General features: G+C 43.6%; 1 protein-coding gene across 5 annotated transcripts; it reads left to right on the forward strand.

Moving 5' to 3' along the window:
- The first annotated feature begins 917 nt into the window (after positions 1-917).
- Positions 918-20,112, forward strand: ZFP62 (ZFP62 zinc finger protein). 5 transcript variants are annotated; one of them, XM_010332744.3, is made up of 3 exons: positions 7,991-8,641; positions 9,770-12,121; positions 14,503-20,112. In XM_010332744.3, the coding sequence occupies exons 1-3, from the start codon at positions 8,635-8,637 to the stop codon at positions 14,577-14,579; spliced, it is 2,436 nt and encodes an 811-aa protein (XP_010331046.1). In that variant the 5' UTR covers positions 7,991-8,634; the 3' UTR covers positions 14,580-20,112. The 5 variants fall into 5 exon arrangements, with proteins under 5 accessions (XP_010331045.1, XP_039316621.1, XP_039316620.1 ...); XM_010332743.3 differs by lacking the exon at positions 7,991-8,641 and adding an exon at positions 918-986 and having other exon boundaries at positions 9,770-20,112; XM_039460687.2 differs by lacking the exon at positions 7,991-8,641 and adding an exon at positions 921-990 and having other exon boundaries at positions 9,770-20,112.
- Positions 20,113-22,692: the final 2,580 nt, after the last annotated feature.

Consider the following 22,692-nt stretch of genomic DNA (forward strand, 5'->3'; position numbering starts at 1 on the left):
TGTTCTTTTTAAAAAGTCAGTATTAGCAGCATGCCAAAAATATACCCTTTACAATTATTTAAACTTAACATAAAAAATATTTAGATGTTGCTCCTTTTAAAAAAGACTGACTATAGCCAATAATAACTTAGTTGTGTATCTTTAAACAACTAAGAATATAATTTGATTGCTTGTAACACAAAGGATAAATGCTCGAGGCGACAGGTACTCCACCGACCCGGATATGATTATTGCGCATTGCATGCCTCTGTATCAAAATATCTCATCTACCCCATAAATAGGGACACCACTATGTACCCACAAAAATAAATTTTTTAAAAAAAGGTTTTCAAAGTCTTTTTAGGCCTTGGGTTTGGGAGCCGACCACGGGGGTTGGATGGGCAAGGGATGAGGTCCCCGCCAAGCCGGCGCAGCAGCGGGGTGGGAACGCGGCCCGGTCCCCGGGAGCCCTCCCGGGGCGCGCTCCCTCCTGGCACACCCCAATGCCTGGCCGGGGGCGCTTCCGGTGCTCCGACCAGCCACGAACCGACGGAGAAGACAATGGGTCCCAGCCCGGCGCCGTCCCGGCCCCTCCCGGATTCCCCCATTTCCCGCCAGGCCTCCACTTCCGGGAACGTCCCCGCGCCCTCCTGGCAACTAATCACGTGTTCAGGAACGCAAGCAGGTGGGTCCGCAGGTATTTACTTTATTACCTGCGCCCCTCCCCGACCCCACCCCAGAAGGTGAAGTGCACGGAAACGGGAAACCCCGCCCGCCGTCTCCTAGCCGCGCCCCGAGCGCGCGCCCTGCAGGGGGCACTCAATAAACAGCCGAGGAAGGCGTTCCCTTTCCTCCAGCCGGCGCCGCCGGCCCGGACCATCGAGTCAGTCCTCCGGCGTCCCAGAGAGGGCGCGGAAGTGCCCCGGGGGTGGCGCGGGTTCTTCCGGCCGTGCGGTCCGCGCTTTTGTCCCGCCGGCGGCCGGGCTCCCGCGGCGCCGCCACAGCCAGTACGTGAGTCCGCGGCCGCCCGCTCTCCCGCCCCCGGCCCCTTCCCGCCACGCCCTTCCCTTTCGGACGCGGTCCTGGCTGCCCCGCGGGTCTCGGGCGGGATGCGGGAGTGAGCGCGCCGCTGCCCGCACGCATCTCAGTGGGCGCGTTCCTGGGGCGCGGAGGGGCGGGAAGCCCGCGGGCAGCGGAGGGCTGGAGGACGCGCCTTCGAGCGGGCTGGGCTCCCCGGGGCCCCGGCGGCGGCCGTCCGAGCCGACCGGCGTCCTGTGAGCGCTGCCCGGTGTCCTCGGAGGGTCGAGGCCGCACTTCGGGGCTCCTCAGCGGCTCAGCCCAGTCTTGGGTGGAGGGGGTCCCTGAAAGTCAGCGCTTCGGAACGCCCCCCGTTCCGTGCTCCCGCCGCAGCTGAGTTTGGCCCTGGGACGTGAGGGAGAGGGCGGAGCGCTCCCGCGGGCAGGGCTGGAGCCGAGAGGTAGGGAGCGCAGGACGAGCTTCCCACGCCCGGCGGGCAGCCTGCGGGCACCGGGGCCGGGCGGGGAGGGCCGCGGCGGGCAGCCTGCGGGCACCGGGGCCGGGCCGGTAGGGCCGGGGCGGGCAGCCTGCGGGCACCGGGGCCGGGCGGGGAGGCCGGGCGGGGAGGGCCGGGGCGGGCAGCCTGCGGGCACCGGGGCCGGGCGGGGAGGGCCGGGGCGGGCAGCCTGCGGGCACCGGGGCCGGGCGGGGGGAGGGCCGCGGCGGGCAGCCTGCGGGCACCGGGGCCGGACGGGGAGGCCGGGCGGGGAGGGCCGGGGCGGGCAGCCTGCGGGAGGCGGCTGGCAGCGGCGTGGCTCTGTGAAAGCTCCCGGCTCAGATTCCGTGTAATACGTTCATATCGCTGGGATTTTAAAAATACAGAAAGTTAGCAGGGAAAGATTTCCTCCCACCCCACTTAGCTGTCTTCCTGGGCCCTACCCTCTTACGCAGCCACTTTTGCTCCTGTGTATCTTTTTCAAATTTCTTTCTGCAAATATTGGCAAATACTACTAGTTAGTTGCCCCCTTTTTTTTGCACACAGGTGGTAAAAATCGTTTTAACCCCTTGCTGCTTTCACTTTATCTTACCGGCCCCTGCACATACCAGAACACAGACAGTTTGGTTTGGTTTGCTTCGGTTTGGTTTGACAGAGCTGTGGTAGGTATTGGATGGGCCGTCGTTTGGATGTTTTCGGTGTTCCGTCCTTTTTTTAAAGCTCTATTAGGGGACATTTGGGTTGTCTCCAGTTTTTTCTTACTTCAAACTATGGTATACTCAATACAGTGTATTAGGGTAAGGATTTTTAAAGAAGCTAACACAGCCGTTTAAAAAATTCTTGTTTTACATTAACCACTAGTTACTGGCAGACTGTTACATATGACAAGTTATTATGAAAATCACTCATGTAGAGTGTTTAAAAAGCAAATAAGACTAAGTAGTCCTTCCCTCCTGAGACTTATCCCTGTATGTAGTCTTACACTAGTCTAATCACTAATTCTGTCAATGACTCCAAGCCAGTCCCGGCCAGGGTCGATTCAGAAAATCTCTCGGCTTCCCTGTTAGTATCTCCTTTGTTCACCTTCTCCCCTAGGATAACTAAGAATCTCTTCTCCACTGCTTGGTATGAGAATATTCTATTTCAATTTTTTACTTTAAGGAAAAATCACCTTTCATTCTTATTTCTATATTTAATCAATAGAACCAACTCACGTTAACTACCTACATTCCTAATATTCATAAGACAAATGCAACAATATCTAGAACACAAACCATATTGTCTTCTCATCTGCGTATCACTTCTCTATTCCTTAGTCCCATCTTTCATTTGCACATTTTCTCCCTCCTAAGTACTCTTTCTTCTGGGTTGGTAAGCATTTTGTGACCACATTGTCTTTCACATTTCCTTTGGTCATCTCCAAATCAAATACAGTGTCCAAGAACTTAAGATATGGTATCCACACGTGACACTTGAGGTAGTAGATTGTCTTGTGGAATATGACTGGACTCTGCAAATTCAAAGTAGTTGCTGGCTAGTTGCAGTCTATTAATAGGAAGGAATTTTTAGCCAAAGTAGGCCACATTTCCTCTTTTATGAGTTGTCTAGACTCTTGAAAAGTGGCTCCTGAGTCTCAGGGGCAGAGACAGCAAGAATTTAGGGCAGGTTCTTAGTGTTTACATTCATTTTCCTGGGCTTTGGTGATAGAGCATGAACAAGAAGCACAGAAGTGCCCAGAGGTCATTGGTCATATGTAGTTTGGAAGGAGTGGATGGCATTCTGTGTCTGACACTCGACTGATGTAACTAGACTATTAGAGTCATGCTACATGTTGAAAACTGGTTAGAAAGGACTTGCCCATTCAGCCTTTAGAACTTTTAAGCAATTCAGAACTTTCTGGGTCTTTCCATGGAAGAGTTGTGTTTTGGGAGATAATTCATTACTTGTGTCATAGGGGACACATGACTTAGCCACCACATCAGTCTTCTTGATTGGTTTATAGTGACTTTCTCCTAGAACTCCAGGACTCAGTCCTGTCTCGCCTCAATCCATTCTCCCACTGTAACTAGTATGAGTGATCTTTCTTTTTTTTGGACAGAGTTTTGCTCTGTCACCGAGGCTGGAGTACAATGACACTATTTTGGCTCACTGCAACTTCCACCTCCCAGGTTCAAGCGATTCTTGTGCCTCAGCCTCCCAAGTTGAGTAACTGGGACTACAAGTGTACACCACCACACCCGGCTAATTTTTGTATTTTTAGTAGAGACAGGGATTCGCCTTGTTGGTCAGGCTGGACTTGAGCTCCTAGCCTCAGGTGATCTGCCTGCCTCAGCCTCCCAAAGTGCTGGGATTACAGGAATGAGGCACTGCACCTTGTCTGATCTTTTTAAAAATTTTTTCTTATGAACTTACACCCATCATTCAGATACAGCAATGATCAAGATTCTGCTATTTAACTTTTCCCTTTTTATTTTTTCTTTATTTAAATATTTTAAAGCAAATTCCAGGTACCATGCCATTTCACTGTAGACTTCAGTCTGAATTATTAAAAAAAAAAAAAAAAAGTTGGGGGCAGGCACAGTGGCTCACACCTGTAATCCCAGCACTTTGGGAGACCAAGGTGGCCAGATCACCTGAGATCAGAAGTTAAGAGACCCAGCCTGACCGACATGGGGAAACCCCACCTGTAATAAAAATACAAAAATTAGATGGGTGTGGTGGCAGGCACCTGTAATCCCAGCTACTCGAGAGGCCAAGACAGGGAGAATTGCTTGATCCCAGGAGGCGGAGGTTGCAGTGAGCTGATACGTACCATTCCACCCCAACCTGGCAACAGAGCAAGACTCTTATCTCAAAAAAAAAAAAAAAAGACAGTTCTGACATAGCCACAATGCCGTTATTATACCAGCCTAAATTCACTCTGACTCGTTGATATTATCTCATAGAGGTGGGCACACTGCTGGGCTTGTGGACTGTTTATGTATGGCCTGCAAACTAAGAATGATTTTTATATTTTTAAAGAAATGCTTAAAAAAACAATAGTCAGCAGTTCTATATGGCCCACAAAGCTAAAATATACACTGCCTGATACTTTACAGAAAATATTTGCCAACCCCAATTTAATAAAGTAATTTTTTCCAAAACACAAATCCAAGTTTGCTACTTCTTTGCCCACCTGTCTGACTTCCCCTTCGTCTGCCCCAGATGTCTTGAGGGGGCTGAACACCAATTTCTCTACAGCTACTCTCCCTTGGCATTCTTCCTGAAGCTCTTCCTGTAGTCCATCCTCCACTCCCACTATCTATACCCTGTGTTTGCCTCTGTCATTTTTATTATATGGTTATTTTCCTATCGGACTCTCTTACTAATCTGCTGATCAGTAGGTGCCTCGTATCCATCTCCTTGGTTAGGAAGAGCCCAGGGCCTGGAAAACAAACAGGATACAGATAATAGTCTGAGTTCCTTGTGTAACACTCAGCCTCAGAAATAACTGATGCTAGAGTGCATCTTCAGTATTGTTTATAAGGATAACTTAATGTTGCATTGCATTCTTTTTATTGTCTTTACATGTTGGCAGCATTTACTGTAGTGCTTTTCTGCCTGTGTTTTTGACAGATCTTAGTATTGATTAGTATAGATTATATTTCAAACCATCTATGTTCAATGAAGATGCATATTTATATTAATCCATTTTGATTTCACTTATAAAGAGGATTGGATGAACTATATCAGGTGATAGGACATTGTGCCCCCAACCCAAACAGTGGGGTTTAAGCAGAGCTAGAACAGGGAGGCCCCTGGTCTTCTCCTAGGTTAGAGAGGTAAGTAGCAAAGTATCTGTGATTTTAGGCAGACCAGACCAGTCAGTAGCCAGTCTAACATGGAATCCCAGAGAACAGGAAGAAAACTAATAATGCACTTGTCAAAGAAACAAAGGAGGATGGATCAGGCTAAGAATCAGTGGAGTGGCAATGAGGGATGACATTTGCACAGGTGGCTGGTGCAGAAGGCTTTATTTGCCACAGTAAGTAGCCTAGGAGAACTTGGCACTACCCAGTGACCAGGTGTGCATTTTACAAAAACTCTTGACAGTGGTTGGAGAAAGAATTGGGCAGGGATAAGAGTGAAGGTCAAGAAATGATAGCAGTAGTGCAGAAGAGAATTTAGGAGGCTTAAACTAAGGCGTTAGCAGTAAGGAGGAGGAGGGGAATGGGGGAAGAGCTTCAGAACTGTTAGACAATAGAATCAGTGGTCCTAGGGACTGTTTTGGAAGTGGCCAAGGGAAATAGAAGAGCCCACTTCTGACTTAGGCAAAGGGAAGGGCAAGGTGGATATGAAGGTCTGTAATTGAGAGGGATCTTGGCCAGAGATGAGGACCTGAGAGACAGCTTGTGGGAGTGCTTAGAGCCATGCAGGGCTCCTAGGGGAGTATGTGGAACCAGAAGAGGAAAGGCTCAAGGTGGAAGGAGGGGCCAGGAACATCCAGGGGCAGCAGCCTAGAGGGCAAGCACCAGCCTGAAGAAGCTAATGCTATGTGGTCTGAGTAGAAGAAATGAGGCATGAGGGGAGTGGGATGTAAAGACCACTTTTTCCAAGTACAACAGGCAGTAGGATAGCAAAGCAGTACCTGGAGGGGAAGGTGTAGAAGAGGAAACAAATTTGCTTTTTGACATTTTTACAACTGTTTGGTAATAATTTTAAGTGCACAGAAACATTTCAAAAATATGAACAGTAAAAAAGTACCCATTTCTCAGATTTACCTGCAGTTAACATTTGACTTCATTTTGTCCTCTTGCTCTCTTTCATACATACAAGTATTTTTCTAAACCATTTGTAGTTGTAGGTAGGTTATGTGTATCATGGCCCTTTATCCCTAAATACTTCATTGTATAGTTCCTGAGAATTGGGATAGTCTCTTATATACCTACAGTACAGTTTTCAAATTGAGTAAATTTGAAGTTGATACCTCTTTTATCTAGTCTGCCATCCATAGTCCAACTTTGTTAGCTGATACAATTTTTTACTATAACAATTTTTCCCTGTAGTACAGATCCAGTCAAGGTCAGGAATTTAATATAGTGGTCAAGTCTCTTTAGCCTTCTTTAATCTGGAACATTTCTACAGCTTTTCTTTGACTTTTATGAAAATAATATATTTGAAAAATATATTCCCCCCTCTTCCCTCCACCTTCTTTTTTAGTAGAAAACATTTTTCATTTTGGGTTTATCGGATGTTTCCTGATGCTTCAGTTCATATAATGCATTCTCATAGGTGACGTGTCCTTCTTCGTACTAAAAGCATAGTATGTCCATCTGTTCCACCGGAGATGTTAAATTAGAACACCTGGCCAAGGCATTTTCTCTTTACTGTTGAATTTTTCCCCCTTGTAAATAATTTAAGCATTATAAATATTTAAGACCATGCAGATATCCTGCCCCTTATCAGAATTTCCCCCTAGACTTAGAAATCACTGATGATTCTCTCCTGATCTGGTCTTTATTCTGATAGCTGCAGAATGCTGATTTTTCCAATTCTGGTATTCCTTCTGAATTTACCAGCCAGTGCTCACTTTCTGATATAAGCAAGAGGCCTCCCTTTCTCCCCCCGTTTGTACCTGTGTAGACTTATGAAATCCTATCTTCAATGGTTTATAATATACCACCATACTTAGTTATACATTAGTTATACATATATGTATACTTAGTTATACATATGACTTAAGTTATTATGGTGCTTAAAGTTATGGTACTTGAACACTGAGTGTTCAGGCTGGGTCTTTTTTTTTTTTTGAGCCTGTTTTTACTTGCTGGTGTAACACGATGTTCATCTTGTATGTTTTCTGCTGTCAGCCTGGCATCTGCCATTTCTTTGAGAAGTTCCGGTTCCTTTTAGTAAATAATGGTAATAGAGACCCAGAATGAGGGTACTAGATGTGTTCATTGCCACTGGGGTGTTATCATTTTTTGGTCTTTCGGCAAACAGAGCTAGGAAATATATGCATACAGATATGCAGACTTGAATATACACACATGTACACATAAATAATTTAGAAATCATAAGTTCATACCAGTACTTTGAATTCATCCCAAGGTTTATTCTTGCCTTCCTCTATTCCTTATTTTTATGTCCCTTTCTCCAGGAGATCCCTAACTCCCAATAAAATCAACACATTTACTCAGGTTCTTATTACATCTAAAATTGTTTTGGAATTGCTTTGTTCATACCTCTACATAAAACCTGCTAACAGTTTGTTTGTATCTCTTCCAACTGCCCTGCCTTCAGCTTTTCCCAGACTGAATATACCTATGTAGTCAAATATGTTCCTAAGTTGTCTGCATTCGTTCTGTGTTTCTTTCTAGTTTGTTCTCTTCCTATGGTTGTGGTATTCATGTGAAATGCAAACAGATTGATTTGTTTCCGTTTGTTTTCTGTTTTAGCAGTTTTTCCTCTTTCTCATCCTCATTGATGTTTAATTTTATTCTTTGAATATGTAGAATATTATCATGTATTTTTATAGTAAAAACTATTAAATTGGCTAAGTCTCTCTCTCTCTCTCTCTCTCTCTCTCTCTCTCTCTTTCTCTCTCTTTCCCCCGTCCGTTCTTTTCCATTCTCCACACTCCTCCCTTGTAGGCAATGAACCTCATTGTTTTCTGGTTTATCATTGCTATAAAGAGAATCACATCTGTGCTTGTTTTCCTGTTTTCTTTACTACACAAAACGTACCATGGATGTTAGTTACTCTGTCACCTTGCCGTTTTGACTTTAGGATATACAGATTGCTCCCTATCAATTCAGAGAGGCTCCTCATTCTTTTTTAGCACTCCATTGTGCATATGTGCCAGTTTATTTAACCAGTCTTCTGTGCTTGGACATTTACATAGGTTTCCAGATTTTGCAGTTACATATAATGCTATAATGAATCACTCTGCATGTACGTTTTTTGTATTGTTGGCAATACATCCTCAATATAAATTCCTAAAGCAGGATTTCTTGGTAAGTGCATATATGGTTTTGTTAGATATTGGCAAATTCCCCTCAAACAGGGCTGTGCCAGTTTGCATTCCCAGCAGGGTCTGAGAGTGCCTCTTTCTTCCACAGCCTCATCAACATTGTATTGTCAAGCTTTGAACATTTGCTAATATGACAGGTGAGAAGTGGTATTTTATAGTGGTTCTTATTTGCCTTTTTCTTATTGTGAATCAAGTTGAATGTTTAAGGTCCATTTTAAATAATTGTCCATTTGTCTTTTGCCTGTTTTCCTGTATGAGCCTTAGTTTATTTTTCTTCAATTTTTGAAAATGTTTCAGTCTTTTCTTGCATATGAGTCATAGAAAGCTTTCTCTGTACTCAGGTCATAGAGGCATTCGCTCATGTTTTCTGGCATTTGTACAGCTTTTTCATATTTAGAGCTCTGTTCCATTTGGAGTTTATTCATGTGTGTAGTGTGAAGAATGGGATCTAACTTTATCTTTTTCCGTATGGCTTCATAGTTGTTTCAACACTATTAAAAGACCATCTTTTCCCCAGTAATTTGAGATATCATCTTTATCATTAATTTCTATGTGTACCTGGGACAATGTCTGGACTTCCTGTTCTATTCCATTTTCCTGTCTATGTACCAAGACCACACTCTTCATTAGAGAAGTTTTGTAATATATTTTAATATGTAATATGCAGATGGCCTTCTTTCTCGTCTCTGTAGTAACTGTCCTCATGATTTCATAGCCTTCTCCCTGATACCTCTCCCCAAGTACTCATTTCTCCTCTTTAGTTTTGTCTGTGCTCTGCTTTGTCTAACTTTTTATAAAAAAAAAAAAAAAAAAGTTATGCCTCACTTTTGATAATAAAAACAAGTTATGCCTAACTTTTGTCCTCCTTATGAATTTTTCTGTCTTCTGTTCTTCAGAGATTTCTTCTGCCCTCTGTTTTTCCATGACCCGATGACATTGTTAAAAAACTAAGTGGTGTTGCCCACGATTCTGTGCATCATTTCACCTTTCCCTATGCTAAGCTGCTATGCAAGAATAGAAAAGCTCATTGTTCCATTGAAAATCCAGAGCTCTAACATTTTAACGTTAGTTTCACAGGGGCAGAAATTTTGTCATATTTAATGTTGTATCCCTAGTACTTAAAAAATGGTACATGGTACCTATCACACAGTATGTTGTCAGTAAATGTTTGTTGAGTGAATGAGCAAATTTTGTTGTTGTTTTTCCAGTTTTTGTTGTGGTTATTTTAAGAGAGTGAACATATCCTTTTCATTTTCTTGGTTTAGTGTCACATTTGAAGACGGGCACTGAGGATGAGGAGCCAACTGAAGAATATGAAAATGTTGGACATGCAGACTGTGCGTGGCCAAAAGTGAAAGGTCTTTACAAGGATCGTATGCCCGAATCTAAGGTTGGTGATGCATGTGATTGGGATAGCAAGGTAGAGAAACAACAGGAAAAGCCTGTGGGAAACAGGATAAAGGAAGACAGAAGCAGCATCAGGGAAGCGATCAGCAAAGTTAAGACTACAGCAAATATAAAAACAGAACAGGAAGGTGAGGCATCTGAGAAGAGCTCACATCTAAGCCCACAGCATATCACACACCAGACTATGCCTGTAGGACCGAGAGGCAGTGAGCAAGACAAATGTGTGGAGAACATTAATGGAACCTCCCACCCCAGTCTGCAGCAGAAAACCAGTGCTGTTAAGAAATTACATAAATGTGATGAGTGTGGTAAATCCTTCAAATATAATTCCCGCCTCGTTCAACATAAAATTATGCACACTGGGGAAAAGCGCTATGAATGTGATGACTGTGGAGGGACTTTCCGGAGCAGCTCGAGCCTTCGGGTCCACAAACGGATCCACACTGGGGAGAAGCCGTACAAATGTGAGGAATGTGGAAAAGCCTATATGTCCTACTCCAGCCTTATAAACCACAAAAGCACCCATTCTGGGGAGAAGAACTGTAAGTGTGATGAATGTGGAAAATCGTTCAATTATAGCTCTGTTCTGGACCAGCATAAAAGGATCCACACTGGGGAGAAGCCCTATGAATGCGGTGAGTGTGGGAAGGCCTTCAGGAACAGCTCTGGGCTCAGAGTCCACAAAAGGATCCACACAGGAGAGAAGCCCTACGAATGTGACATCTGTGGGAAAACCTTCAGTAACAGCTCTGGCCTTAGGGTCCACAAAAGGATCCACACGGGTGAGAAACCTTATGAATGTGATGAGTGTGGGAAGGCCTTCATTACTTGTAGAACACTTCTCAACCATAAAAGCATCCACTTTGGAGATAAACCCTATAAATGTGATGAGTGTGAGAAATCTTTTAATTATAGCTCTCTACTCATTCAGCATAAAGTCATCCACACTGGAGAGAAACCTTATGAATGTGATGAATGTGGGAAGGCTTTCAGGAACAGCTCAGGCCTCATAGTACATAAAAGGATCCACACTGGAGAGAAACCTTACAAATGTGATGTCTGCGGCAAAGCATTCAGCTATAGCTCAGGCCTTGCAGTCCATAAAAGCATTCACCCTGGGAAGAAAGCCCATGAATGTAAGGAGTGTGGGAAGTCCTTTAGTTATAACTCACTTCTTCTTCAACATAGAACTATTCACACTGGAGAGAGACCTTATGTGTGTGATGTGTGTGGGAAAACGTTCAGAAACAATGCAGGCCTCAAAGTCCACAGGAGGCTTCATACTGGGGAAAAACCATATAAGTGTGATGTGTGTGGGAAGGCCTATATCTCACGCTCTAGCCTTAAAAATCACAAAGGAATCCATCTTGGGGAGAAGCCCTATAAATGTAGCTATTGTGAGAAATCCTTCAACTACAGCTCTGCCCTTGAGCAGCATAAAAGGATTCATACCAGGGAAAAACCCTTTGGGTGTGATGAGTGTGGAAAAGCTTTCAGAAATAATTCTGGCCTTAAAGTACATAAACGGATCCACACTGGGGAACGACCTTATAAATGTGAAGAATGTGGGAAGGCCTACATCTCTCTCTCAAGCCTTATAAATCATAAAAGTGTACACCCTGGGGAGAAGCCCTTTAAGTGTGATGAGTGTGAGAAAGCCTTCATCACATACCGAACCCTTATAAACCACAAAAAAGTTCATCTTGGGGAGAAGCCCTACAAATGTGATGTGTGTGAGAAATCTTTTAATTACACATCACTCCTTTCTCAGCACAGAAGGGTCCACACTAGAGAGAAACCCTATGAATGTGACAGGTGTGAGAAGGTCTTCAGAAACAACTCAAGCCTTAAAGTTCATAAAAGAATCCATACTGGGGAGAAGCCCTATAAATGTGATGTGTGTGGAAAAGCCTACATCTCACACTCAAGCCTTATTAACCATAAAAGTACCCACCCTGGCAAGACACCTCATACATGTGATGAATGTGGAAAAGCTTTTTTCTCAAGCAGAACTCTTATAAGCCATAAAAGAGTCCATCTTGGGGAGAAACCCTTCAAGTGTGTTGAGTGTGGGAAATCTTTCAGTTACAGCTCTCTCCTTTCTCAGCACAAGAGGATCCACACAGGGGAGAAACCCTATGTGTGTGATAGGTGTGGGAAGGCCTTCAGGAACAGCTCAGGCCTCACAGTGCATAGAAGGATCCACACAGGTGAGAAACCCTATGAATGTGATGAATGTGGGAAGGCGTACATCTCACACTCAAGTCTTATCAACCATAAAAGTGTCCATCGGGGGAAGCAGCCCTATAATTGTGAGTGTGGGAAATCCTTCAATTATAGATCAGTCCTTGACCAGCACAAAAGGATCCACACTGGAAAGAAGCCATACCGATGTAATGAGTGTGGTAAGGCTTTTAATATCAGATCAAATCTCACCAAGCATAAAAGAACCCATACTGGAGAGGAATCTTTAAATGTGATATATGTGGGAAGTCACAGTGGCATATCCCAGAAGAGAACCTATGAGGGAGGGAATGCCCTGGATGGGAGCAGGATGAGGATGCCTTTGTAGCAGGCAGAGCTTACCAAGTGTCAGAACTCACATGGAAGAAATACCTTATGAATGTAAGGATGCATGGGGTCATGGCTTGTAATTTACCCAGTGTAAATGAACCCATCCTAGAGGATTGTGAGGAATCCTTTCTATGTGATTTTCAGTCAGCGAGCAAGAATGGTTCCAGTGTCAAGGTCATTCAGCTCTTACAGGATATAAAATAGTCCATCCTTGAGATAAAAACTTAACCAGGTGATGGGATGTGAAACGAATCTTCAAAATTAGTAGACATTTCTGGACCTAGAACACACATATGAGGAAAGGACTTCAATTAAAAGTCACATAATCACCATCAGAAAGTTCATGTTTGGTAAATTCTATTACTAGAAATACAGGAAATTCAGGTATATCTTTGAATCCCAGTTACACATTGGTCAGTGGGAAAACTAAGAAGGGCCTCTAGCAGGCAATTTCAGGGAGAGATAGGCTTCAGGGAATATAAATTTATTTAATATTAGTGTTCTTGAAGTATAAACTTGATATAATTGTTTTGGGAGGGGGACAATGATGATGACTTCTGAAACAAAATCTGGATTTCCTTTTAGGAAAAGTAGAAAGCATAGACTTACAATTCTAACAAGAGATAGAGTCACTCTTTAAAAATGCAAGTTGATGAACATAATATTGTGATACATTAGTTGAGTGAATGAAACTTCTTTAAAGTTTCAGATGAACTCCTATAATGAATGATGAATTTGTGATGAGGGAGAACCTGGAAGTGGTATTCACACATTATGCAAAAATAAAAGGTTCTACCAGGGAGAGGATTTTGACACATTGAGTAACTAATGGAACACACCGTCAACATAAATTTGCACCTTACATGACATAATTGATTCAGGGATTCCTATGAGTAGGAATGCTGGGAAGGAACGCGTTTTGTGGCAGAAGCTAAAAAGCTAAGTACCAGTCCCTCCAGAGAGAAGGAAATTAATGTTTCTTAATAATCCTGTTAAGTGTTTGTTTTGGAATGTGTTATTGTAAAGATGTCATGCAGTACATGTGTATATTGTCTGTTGTAAAATGTTAACAAATACTTTGTTTAGGGCTCACTCACTCTTTGTCATGGAATCCAGCTCCTTGTGGTAGGTAAAGTGGAATTCCAATAAAGAAATTCCTCAAATCAAAACTGGCTGTGAGTTTAGATGGAGGATACCCAGAGCCATTTGTGTGTCAGGTCCTTGTGGGGTAAGTTATACCAGCTCCAAACCAGAGAGGGCAATGGACTCATCCCACAGAGCTAGCAACTTAGCTAGTTTCCAGAAGTTAGAAGGTGCCTCCCTAGGAGGAGCACAGGTTGGGTTTTGAGGGTACCGCAGTGGAGCAGTGTGATCCTCATACTGGGCCGGATCCTAACTCATGGGAGCAGGTAGGTGGTGTGCGTGGTAAGTCACCACACACAGCTCTGTCAGGAACATGTAGAATTAAACATAAAATACTGCTGTGTATGAAGCTGTTAACTAGGTAACTCAAAGGTTAAAAATAGACTTGAGAATTTAGTAACCTGCTGAGAATACTGTTAGTGGGATGATCAGTAAAGGCTGAATTCTGAGTCTGATCTCTGGTTTCAGAATCCACTGTCTTTACAAGAGAACAATCTCTAGCCATGTCGTTTCCCATCTCCGTCTAGGACTCCTGTCTCTCTAGCCAGTTAGCATCCATGCTCTTTCTAGGAGTGTAATTTTTTGACTTTGTATCCAAATCCCTACCAGTAAGTTTTGATGGCTGGGGTGGGGAAGGGTGGAGTTGAGGGAGGAGTATACTAGCTCTCTATCCTTTGCACGTGACACTGGCAAGCCTGAGCCTATACACAGACTTTGACTGATTTATTAAGCAAATACTTGAGGATCTGCTAGGCACTGTCCCTTGTCCTAGGTACTGGGTGGGAGAGGATGGCAGCAGTAGATCCTAGTAGATGAGGATGAATAAAGGGAGAAAGGCTGTTAGCACAACCACCCTAATGGATGTCTGACTTAGACTCTGCAGGTGCTCAGAGGACAGCGACCAGGACCAGCCGAGTGGGAGGAAGCAGTGACATCTGGGCAGGACGTTGAATTGGGCTTTCTGAGAGAGGAGTGGGAACTAGGACGACCTGAGTAAAGACAGTGACGGAAGTGCCCAGGCGTCCTCCAGAGAGTCTGGTCTATGGCAGGGCTGGTGTCTGGGCAGGAAGGAGGGTGCCATGGAGTACTCGTTCCCAGTAGTCATGGGGACGTGGATTGGGCTTCCTTCTGCTGAAGATGAGACCAGCTCTGGCTGTTTTTAACCTGAGGTTTCCATGTGCTCCTCACACAGGAGAGCTCCCGTACTTGAGCTCCAGCTAAATCTAATGCACTGCCTACTTTTGGGGAAGATGCAGGCTAAATAACAAAGGACAGGATGGCCACAGCTCAGGTGGGGATTCTGAGTGCCTCAGTTCCCCAAGCGCCAGACATGGCTCCTACTACGGCCCCCATCTATTTGCATGCTCCAGAAATGGGCCCAAGTCCTTGAATGTACCTACAGCCAGATAAAAGCCATACAGGCTGATCTGAGACATGGTGGGGTCTCCATTGTAGCACAGACCCAATGAACTGGTGTGGCTGAGCCTGCTCAGACCAGGGTTGGAAGGTCAATTAGGGACTACCCCCAACCCCTTCGAGAGAATGATATGCAATTGGGAAAAATAAAGACGGGAAGGGAAAAGCAGGGAAGAGAAAGAAAGAAAAGGCCTGAATAAACAATGAGTAGATAGTAGCCTTCCACAGGAGTGCACATCTGTCTCTCAGTAAATTTGTCTGAAGGTGAAAGCCTGGAAAATAATGTTTCACGTATGGAGACACTGGGTGTGGAACAGTACTGAACACCAATCCTGCAATGCAGGGGAATTTTCCTTCACGGGATTCAAAAACGAGAGGATCACCACCAGGACAACACCTGAAGACCTGTTAGCTGAAGATAGACGTTGGGGACCTGAAGTCTGTCTGCATCAGGACCTTGAGGAATTGGCTCAGCTGTACCCAGGGGAGTCCCTGGACTGGGAAGACCCTTCATTCCTCTTCTCCAGCTTCAGCTAAGGGCCTTGGCCTAGAGACGTGGAGAAGGAAGTAGAATACACTACTTCAATTGTATTCCTGCCGAGGAGCCATTCTCTTTTAGACCTGACAGTTCTTCTCAGGCCATAGATGGTGCCATTGTGCTAAGGAAGCCGTTTGCATGAAAGCTGTGTAGGGGCAGTGAAATATAGTGGCTAAGGGTGTGGTGTCTCTGCCAGGAAGCCTGGATTCAAATAAGGACTCTCACTTAACCAGCTGACTTTAGTCAAGTAACTAAACCTTGTCTTATTCTTGTGTGTCCTCATGTCTTTTTTTTTTGAAACAGGGTCTCACTTTGTCACCCTGGCTGGAGTGCAGTGGTGTGATCTCAGCTCACTGCAACCTCTGCCTCCTGGGCTCAAGCGTTTCTTGTGCCTCAGCCTCCAGAGTAGCTGGGATTACAGACATGCGCCACCATGCCAGGCTAATTTTGGTCTTTTCAGTAGAGACAGGATTTCACCATTGCTGACTAGGCAGGTCTTGAACTCTTGGCCTCAAGTAATCTGCCCAACCTCAGACTCCCAAAGTGCTGAGATTGCAGGCCTGAGCCATCACAGGCCCCCACGCTGGGCCCTTAACCTATCTTTTGGAAAGATAATAGTGGCAACTTCATAGGTTGTAATGAGGGTTGGAAACATTAATAGCATTAAGGCCCTTAGAACACTGCCTAGAATGAGAAGTATTTGCGTAAGACTGTATGGAGTAAGTCTGGTGAGTAAATGTGGTCCTGTCCAAGGACTTAGCATCTAGATTCTTGGGCAGTGGAGGACAACTCTGACCTTAAAGACAGGAAACTCCCTCAGGACCACCCCCTACTCACACAAAACTTGAGACGTGAGAAAAGTGATTTTTTGGATGTTCCTGAGTGGCATCTTGCTTCTAAGTAAGCAGTCCATTGCCTCTAAGCAAACGTGTTTTGTCTTCGTTAGGCTACAAAAGGGCTCAGCAGGGGGAGCCTCCAGCCGAGGCCAGTTGCCACACGTGTTAGGGGACAAGGGCTGCCTCATGCTTGCTTGCCTGTCTGGCCTGGGCAGCCCGCTCACTCACGTGGTACACATTTTGTTTCCCCTGTGTTTTCCCAGCAATACTCAGATGTGTTGGAGATTACTGTAGGAAGGGTTGGTGGGAGCCAGACGTCCACTGTGTTAACCGTGGCTATTTCTGGTGAGTGTCCCTTAAGATCGCAAAGGATAAGCAGTGTATTGCTTCTGGATCTTTTGGCTAAGATCAAGTGTAGGATAAGCAGTGATCCTGGGGTGGGCAGGGCAAAGCCCCAGGGAGGAGCAGGCGAAGTTCCTCTGGTCTTGGGTGCAAACTGTAGGGCCATGTTGCGTTCAATGCAATAATATGAATTTATTTCCTCTTCTATCATTTTCCCATCTATAAAATGAGGGAAAAGACCTATTTACAAGATTATTTTAAGGCTTAATAAAAATGCTCTATATTTTATAAAAATTTTGTACAAACTTTATTAAATTGAATATCTTTTTAAAAGTTAAAGGAGGGACATAGAAAAGAGCAAAAATTGTTGAAACAGGAAACAATAAAGACGACCAGTAAAGTGAAGGTTGGTACTTTGAAAAAACTGAAAATTGATTAACCTCTGATGTGATTGAAAAATTAGAAAAAGAAAACTACAAATAAAATTAGGAAAGGAAAATAAGGGACTCACAACAGATCCATGGGTTATTTAGAAGTGTATGTTTTGTCTTCCAAACATACGGAAACTTCCTAGTTATGTTTTTGTTATTGTGGTCATAAAACACACTCTGTATTACTGCTCTCCTTTGAAATGTATTGAGATTTGCTTCATGGCCCAGCATATGTTTGATATTAGTGAAGGTTCGTGGGCCCTTGAAAAGAATGCATGTTCTGCAGATGCTGCATGCACTCATCTACATAAAGCCATTAGTTTATTTGTAATACATTGTTCATATTGTCTCTGCTCTTAATGAATTTTTATTTGCTTATCTAATGAGACAGTTGTTGAGTTGTTTATCTCTACTTAGATATAGTTCTATGAATTTTGCCTTACACATTTGAGGCCACACAAATATAAAATTGTTACATGAATTGAAATTTTATAAAGTAAACCTCTATCTCTGTTAATGCCTTTTGCTAAATGACTCCTGTTTTCTGGTATTAATAACATCAGCTATTTTTTTGGTTACTGTTATATGGCACTTCTTTTCTTTTCCTTTTACTTTCAACCTTTTTGTATTTTTATGTTTTAGATGTACCTCTTGGAAATAGCATATAGTTGTTGCTTTAATCCAGTCTGATAACGTGTTTTAACAGGGTTATTTAGCTCCTTGATGTGTAGTTACTGACAGGTTTGTGTTTAAGTCTTATTCAGTGCTTTCCATTTACTCTACCCTGTCTGCGTTATCTCTTCTCTTGCCTTCATTTGGATTGGATTAGAATGATTCTATTCATACTCTATTATTCTATTTTTCCATCTCTTTGGCTGGAAATTATATACTTTTTCTCTTCTTTTAGAGGCCTAGGAATTAAAAGATAGATTATTGGCTTAAACCTAATGTTAATTGATAGTTTTATCTTCATCCTAGGCAATGCAAGGTTCTTAGAATACTTCACTTTCATTTACCTTCCATCCTATATGCTTTTGTTTTGGTTAATTTTAATTATGTACATATAAATGTACCTAGATATATATTAAAATATATTCGTTGTTTTCTATACCAAATGTTTATTTTAGATTTATCTACGTATTTACTATTTTAATTACTTTTCATTTCCTTTTTTTCGTTTTTTTGTTGTTGTTGTTTTTAGAGACAGATTCTTGCTCTGTCACTCAGGCTGGAGTGCAGTGGCAAAATCTTGGCTTACTGTAGTGTCCACCTCCCAGGTTCAAGCAGTTCTACCTCAGCCTCCCAAGTATCTGGGACTATAGGCGTGCACCACCATGTGCAGCTAATTGTTTTATTTTTAGTAGAGATGGGGTTTCACTGTGCTGGCCAGGCTGGTCTCGAACTCCTGACCTCATATAATCCACCTGCCTTGGCCTCCCAAAGTGCTGGGATTACAAGCATGAGCCACCCTGCCCAGCTTTTTCATTTCCTTTCATTCTTATCCACCTCTGCAATTTTTTATTTGGGGACATCTTCCCTCTCTCTAAAAAATATTCTTTAGAACACTCTGTCCTGTTAGAGGCAATTTTTATTTGCTTAAAAATAGCTTCATTCTTTTTTTTTTTTTTTTTTTTTGAGACGGCGTTTCACTCTTGTTACCCAGTGCAATGGCGCGATCTCGGCTCACCGCAACCTCCGCCTCCTGAGTTCAGGCAATTCTCCTGCCTCAGCCTCCTGAGTAGCTGGGATTACAGGCACGTGCCACCACGCCCAGCTAATGTTTTGTATTTTTAGGAGAGACGGGGTTTCACCATTTTGACCAGGATGGCCTCGATCTCTTGACCTCATGATCCACCCGCCTCGGCCTCCCAAAGTGCTGGGGTTACAGGCTTGAGCCACCGTGCCCAGCCTAAAAATAGCTTCATTCTTGAAAGAGATTTTTGGTGGGAATAGAATTCTAGGTTAGAAGCCGCATTCTTTTGTCACATTGGATGCATTAAGCCACTAATCTGTGACTCCCACTCTGGCTGTTCATCTACCAGTTTAATGTATTCTTTTTAAAATAGTTTCTTTTAAGATTTTTAAAAACTCTTTGGTTTATTTCAGTTTCACTGTGTTTCATTTTGTTGTGGATTTTTTTTTAAGTAGTCCTGTTTTCTATTCACTGGGCTTTTAAATTTGTGTGTCTGTCTTTCCTCAGTTCTGGTAAGTCCTCAGCCATTGTGTGCTCAGACGTGAGCTCTGTGCCATTCTTTTTCTCACGGTGCCTCCTGTGCCTCTTCTTGCTCGTGTCCATCCTTTTGTCCCCTTCTCCTTGCCCAGGCTTCACTCTGGATCTGTTTACCTTCCAGTTCACTAAGTTTTTCTTTAGCTATGGCTTGTATGTACCCATTGAGTGCTCAGTTTAAGCTTTTCTATTTTTTAGTAATAGACTTTCCATTTGCTTCCTTTTTTCTAGAGACAGAGTATCACTGCTGCCCAGGCTAGAGTACAGTGGCAAAATCTTAGCTCACAGCAACCTCTGCCTCCCAGGTTCAAGCGATTATCATGCCTCAGCCTCCCAAGTAGCTGGGATTACAGGCATGCACGACCACACCCGACTAATTTTTGTGTTTTCAGTTGGCAGGAATTTTGCCATGTTGGCCAGGCTGGTCTCAAACTCCTGACCTCAAGTGATCTGCCCGCCTCAGCCTCCCAAAGCTCTGGATTACAGCATGAGCCACCACACCAGGCCTTCTTTCTTTTTCATAGTATGCCAGATTCTCAAATGTAGCTTTATTTTCCTTGAACATAGTAACATTATTTTAATAGAACATTGTTATATTAAAAGCTGTTTCTGTTAAGATCTATGGCAGTGGCTTTCTCTGATGTTGACTCTGAATGTGTCATGTATCCTCTGCATTAAATTCCTTCCATCGGAATACTTAGAGTGGTTTCTGATTTTCACGTTAGAATCTGACTGATAAACTGCTGTCTGCCTGCTTTTAACCTGGGCCTTAAAATTTTCTACAGAATCCTTTTACAGCCCACAGCCGCACTTCGTATTTTAATAACTTTCAGTGAAGGGGAACTTGGTTCAAGAATGATAGAAGTTGTTTAAAGCCAAGATTCTAAAGTGAATCCAAACTGGGAAAGAAAAAAATCTCCGCTCAAGTTCCTGGCCTTAGTAAAGGGTTTTTATTTAAATATATATTATATTTATTTGTATATATATGGCACACTGCCATCCTCCCCATTTTGGTCTCTTATCTATCGAGCTCATTTCCTTTCCACAAAACAGTATCTGGGATACAAGAGGTTAGCTATTTGCTAATAGTTAAGGCATCTTGGGATCATTTCAATTCAGTATTTTTAATTTTTCATTCCCAAGTCATTTAAATAAGAAGTTATTTCTTAGACCCTGTCCTCTGAATATACCTTTAAAACAAACAACCGAAAACCTCAGTGAGCACAAATCATGGAATTCCTAGGTTCCAGCTTCTTCCTTGTTTTTCAGGAGACTTGTTTCCTCTAAAAACAAAGATTGACTCAAGCATGTAACAGCAGAAATACTGTGATAGCTGTACTAACATTTTTCTTGTAATCTTAACACCTTCCTTCCCCCCACCTCCCTACACACACACGCACACACACATTGTTTTAGCTACTTATGTGGGAAAAGTTACATTTCCCAGTTCCATTCTCATGGACAGTTTTCTAGTTGTTCTTGTCTGGAAACTGGCTGATTGACATCCAGTGGGGCTTTGAGGGGCGTCTTCAAGGCCTTCCCTATCCCCAGCTCCTCAGCTCCCTCTGAATCTGACTGCCCCTTGTTATGGCTAGTGCATTTAGGAGAAGCCAGGGATCTACCCCTGAACACACTAACCCTTTGGTAAGACCACTGTCCACTGTGCCTAAGCAGTCAGGCAAACAGGACAGTGGACAAAACACCACGGCGAGTGTCAGGCGCGGTGGCTCACGCCTGTAATCCCAGCACTTTGGGAGGCCGAGGCGGGTGGATCACGAGGTCAAGAGATCGAGACCGTCCTGGTCAACATGGTGAAACCCCGTCTCTACTAAAAAAATACAAAAAATTAGCTGGGCATGGTGGCGCGTGCCTGTAATCCCAGCTACTCAGGAGGCTGAGGCAGGAGAATTGCCTGAACCCAGGAGGCGGAGGGTGCGGTGAGCCGAGATCGCGCCATTGCACTCCAGCCTGGGTAACAAGAGCGAAACTCCGTCTCAGAAAAACAACAACAACAACAAGAAAACACCACGGCGAGAACATCTTCACAAAACATGGCCTTAATGACCCAATGGCCTCATGCCACTTAATGTGGAGGCCTCTACCTGGGGATCCTCAGCTCACCCATCTTGCCTTTCCAACATTCCTCAGCCAGTCCCACAACTGAATTATTTCAAGCATATGCCCATTGGTAAGGTTGGTTCTTCATTAATTAACCAGGTATTCAAAATTTTATCAGAAGCAAAATGGTAGAGGGGGCAGAGAAGAAGCAAATTCAGCACATCATAGTGAAGCTGTCCTTGGCGCTGGGAGTTCTTAGCGGGGTAGGATCCAACCAGATCTGGAACATTTATTTCTTGTCTGTACACAACCATTTTATTAGAAGTTTTATTTTAGTCTCAGGGGTACATATGTAGGTTTGTTATATTGGCAAACTGTGCGTCATGGGGGTTGATGTTCAGATTATTTCATCACCCAGGTAGTAAGTATAATACCCAACAGGTATTTTTTCTGATACTCTTCCTCCTCCTGCTCTCCACTCTCAAGTAGGCCCATGTCTGTTCCCCTCTTGTGTCCATATATTCTCATTGTTCAGTTCCTACTTGTGAGAACATGCAGTATTTGGTTTTCTGTTGCTGTATTAGTTCTCTTAGGATAATGGCCTCCAGCTCCACTCATGTTGCTGCAAAGGACATGATCTTTTTATGGCTGCATAGTATTCCATGAACACAACCTTTTTTTTGTTGGTTTTGTTTTGTTTTGTTTTGTTTTGTTTTTTGTTTTTTTGTTTTTTGTTTTTTTGTTTTTTTTTTTTTTTTTGAGATGGAGTTTCGCTCTTGTTACCCAGGCTGGAGTGCAATGGCGCGATCTCGGCTCACCGCAACCTCCACCTCTTGGGTTCAGGCAATTCTCCTGCCTCAGCCTCCTGAGTAGCTGGGATTACAGGCACACGCCACCATGCCCAGCTAATTTTTTGTATTTTTAGTAGAGACGGGGTTTCACCATGTTGACCAGGATGGTCTCGATCTCTCGACCTCGTGATCCACCCGCCTCGGCCTCCCAAAGTGCTGGGATTATAGGCTTGAGCCACTGCGCCCGGCCGAACACAACCATTTTAAACTGAGGGATTAAGTGACTTTTATGAAAAACTAAATAGTCTGTGCATTTACACTTCAAGGAATTCATACAAACAGGCTGTCATGAATGCTTTCCCTTCTAAACATACGCTTTTGATTTTTTAACCAAAGCAGTCTTACTATAGGTGACATTGGCACAT

This window comes from Saimiri boliviensis, chromosome 20 (genome assembly GCF_048565385.1).
Source record: "Saimiri boliviensis isolate mSaiBol1 chromosome 20, mSaiBol1.pri, whole genome shotgun sequence".
Taxonomy (NCBI): Eukaryota; Metazoa; Chordata; class Mammalia; order Primates; family Cebidae; genus Saimiri; species Saimiri boliviensis.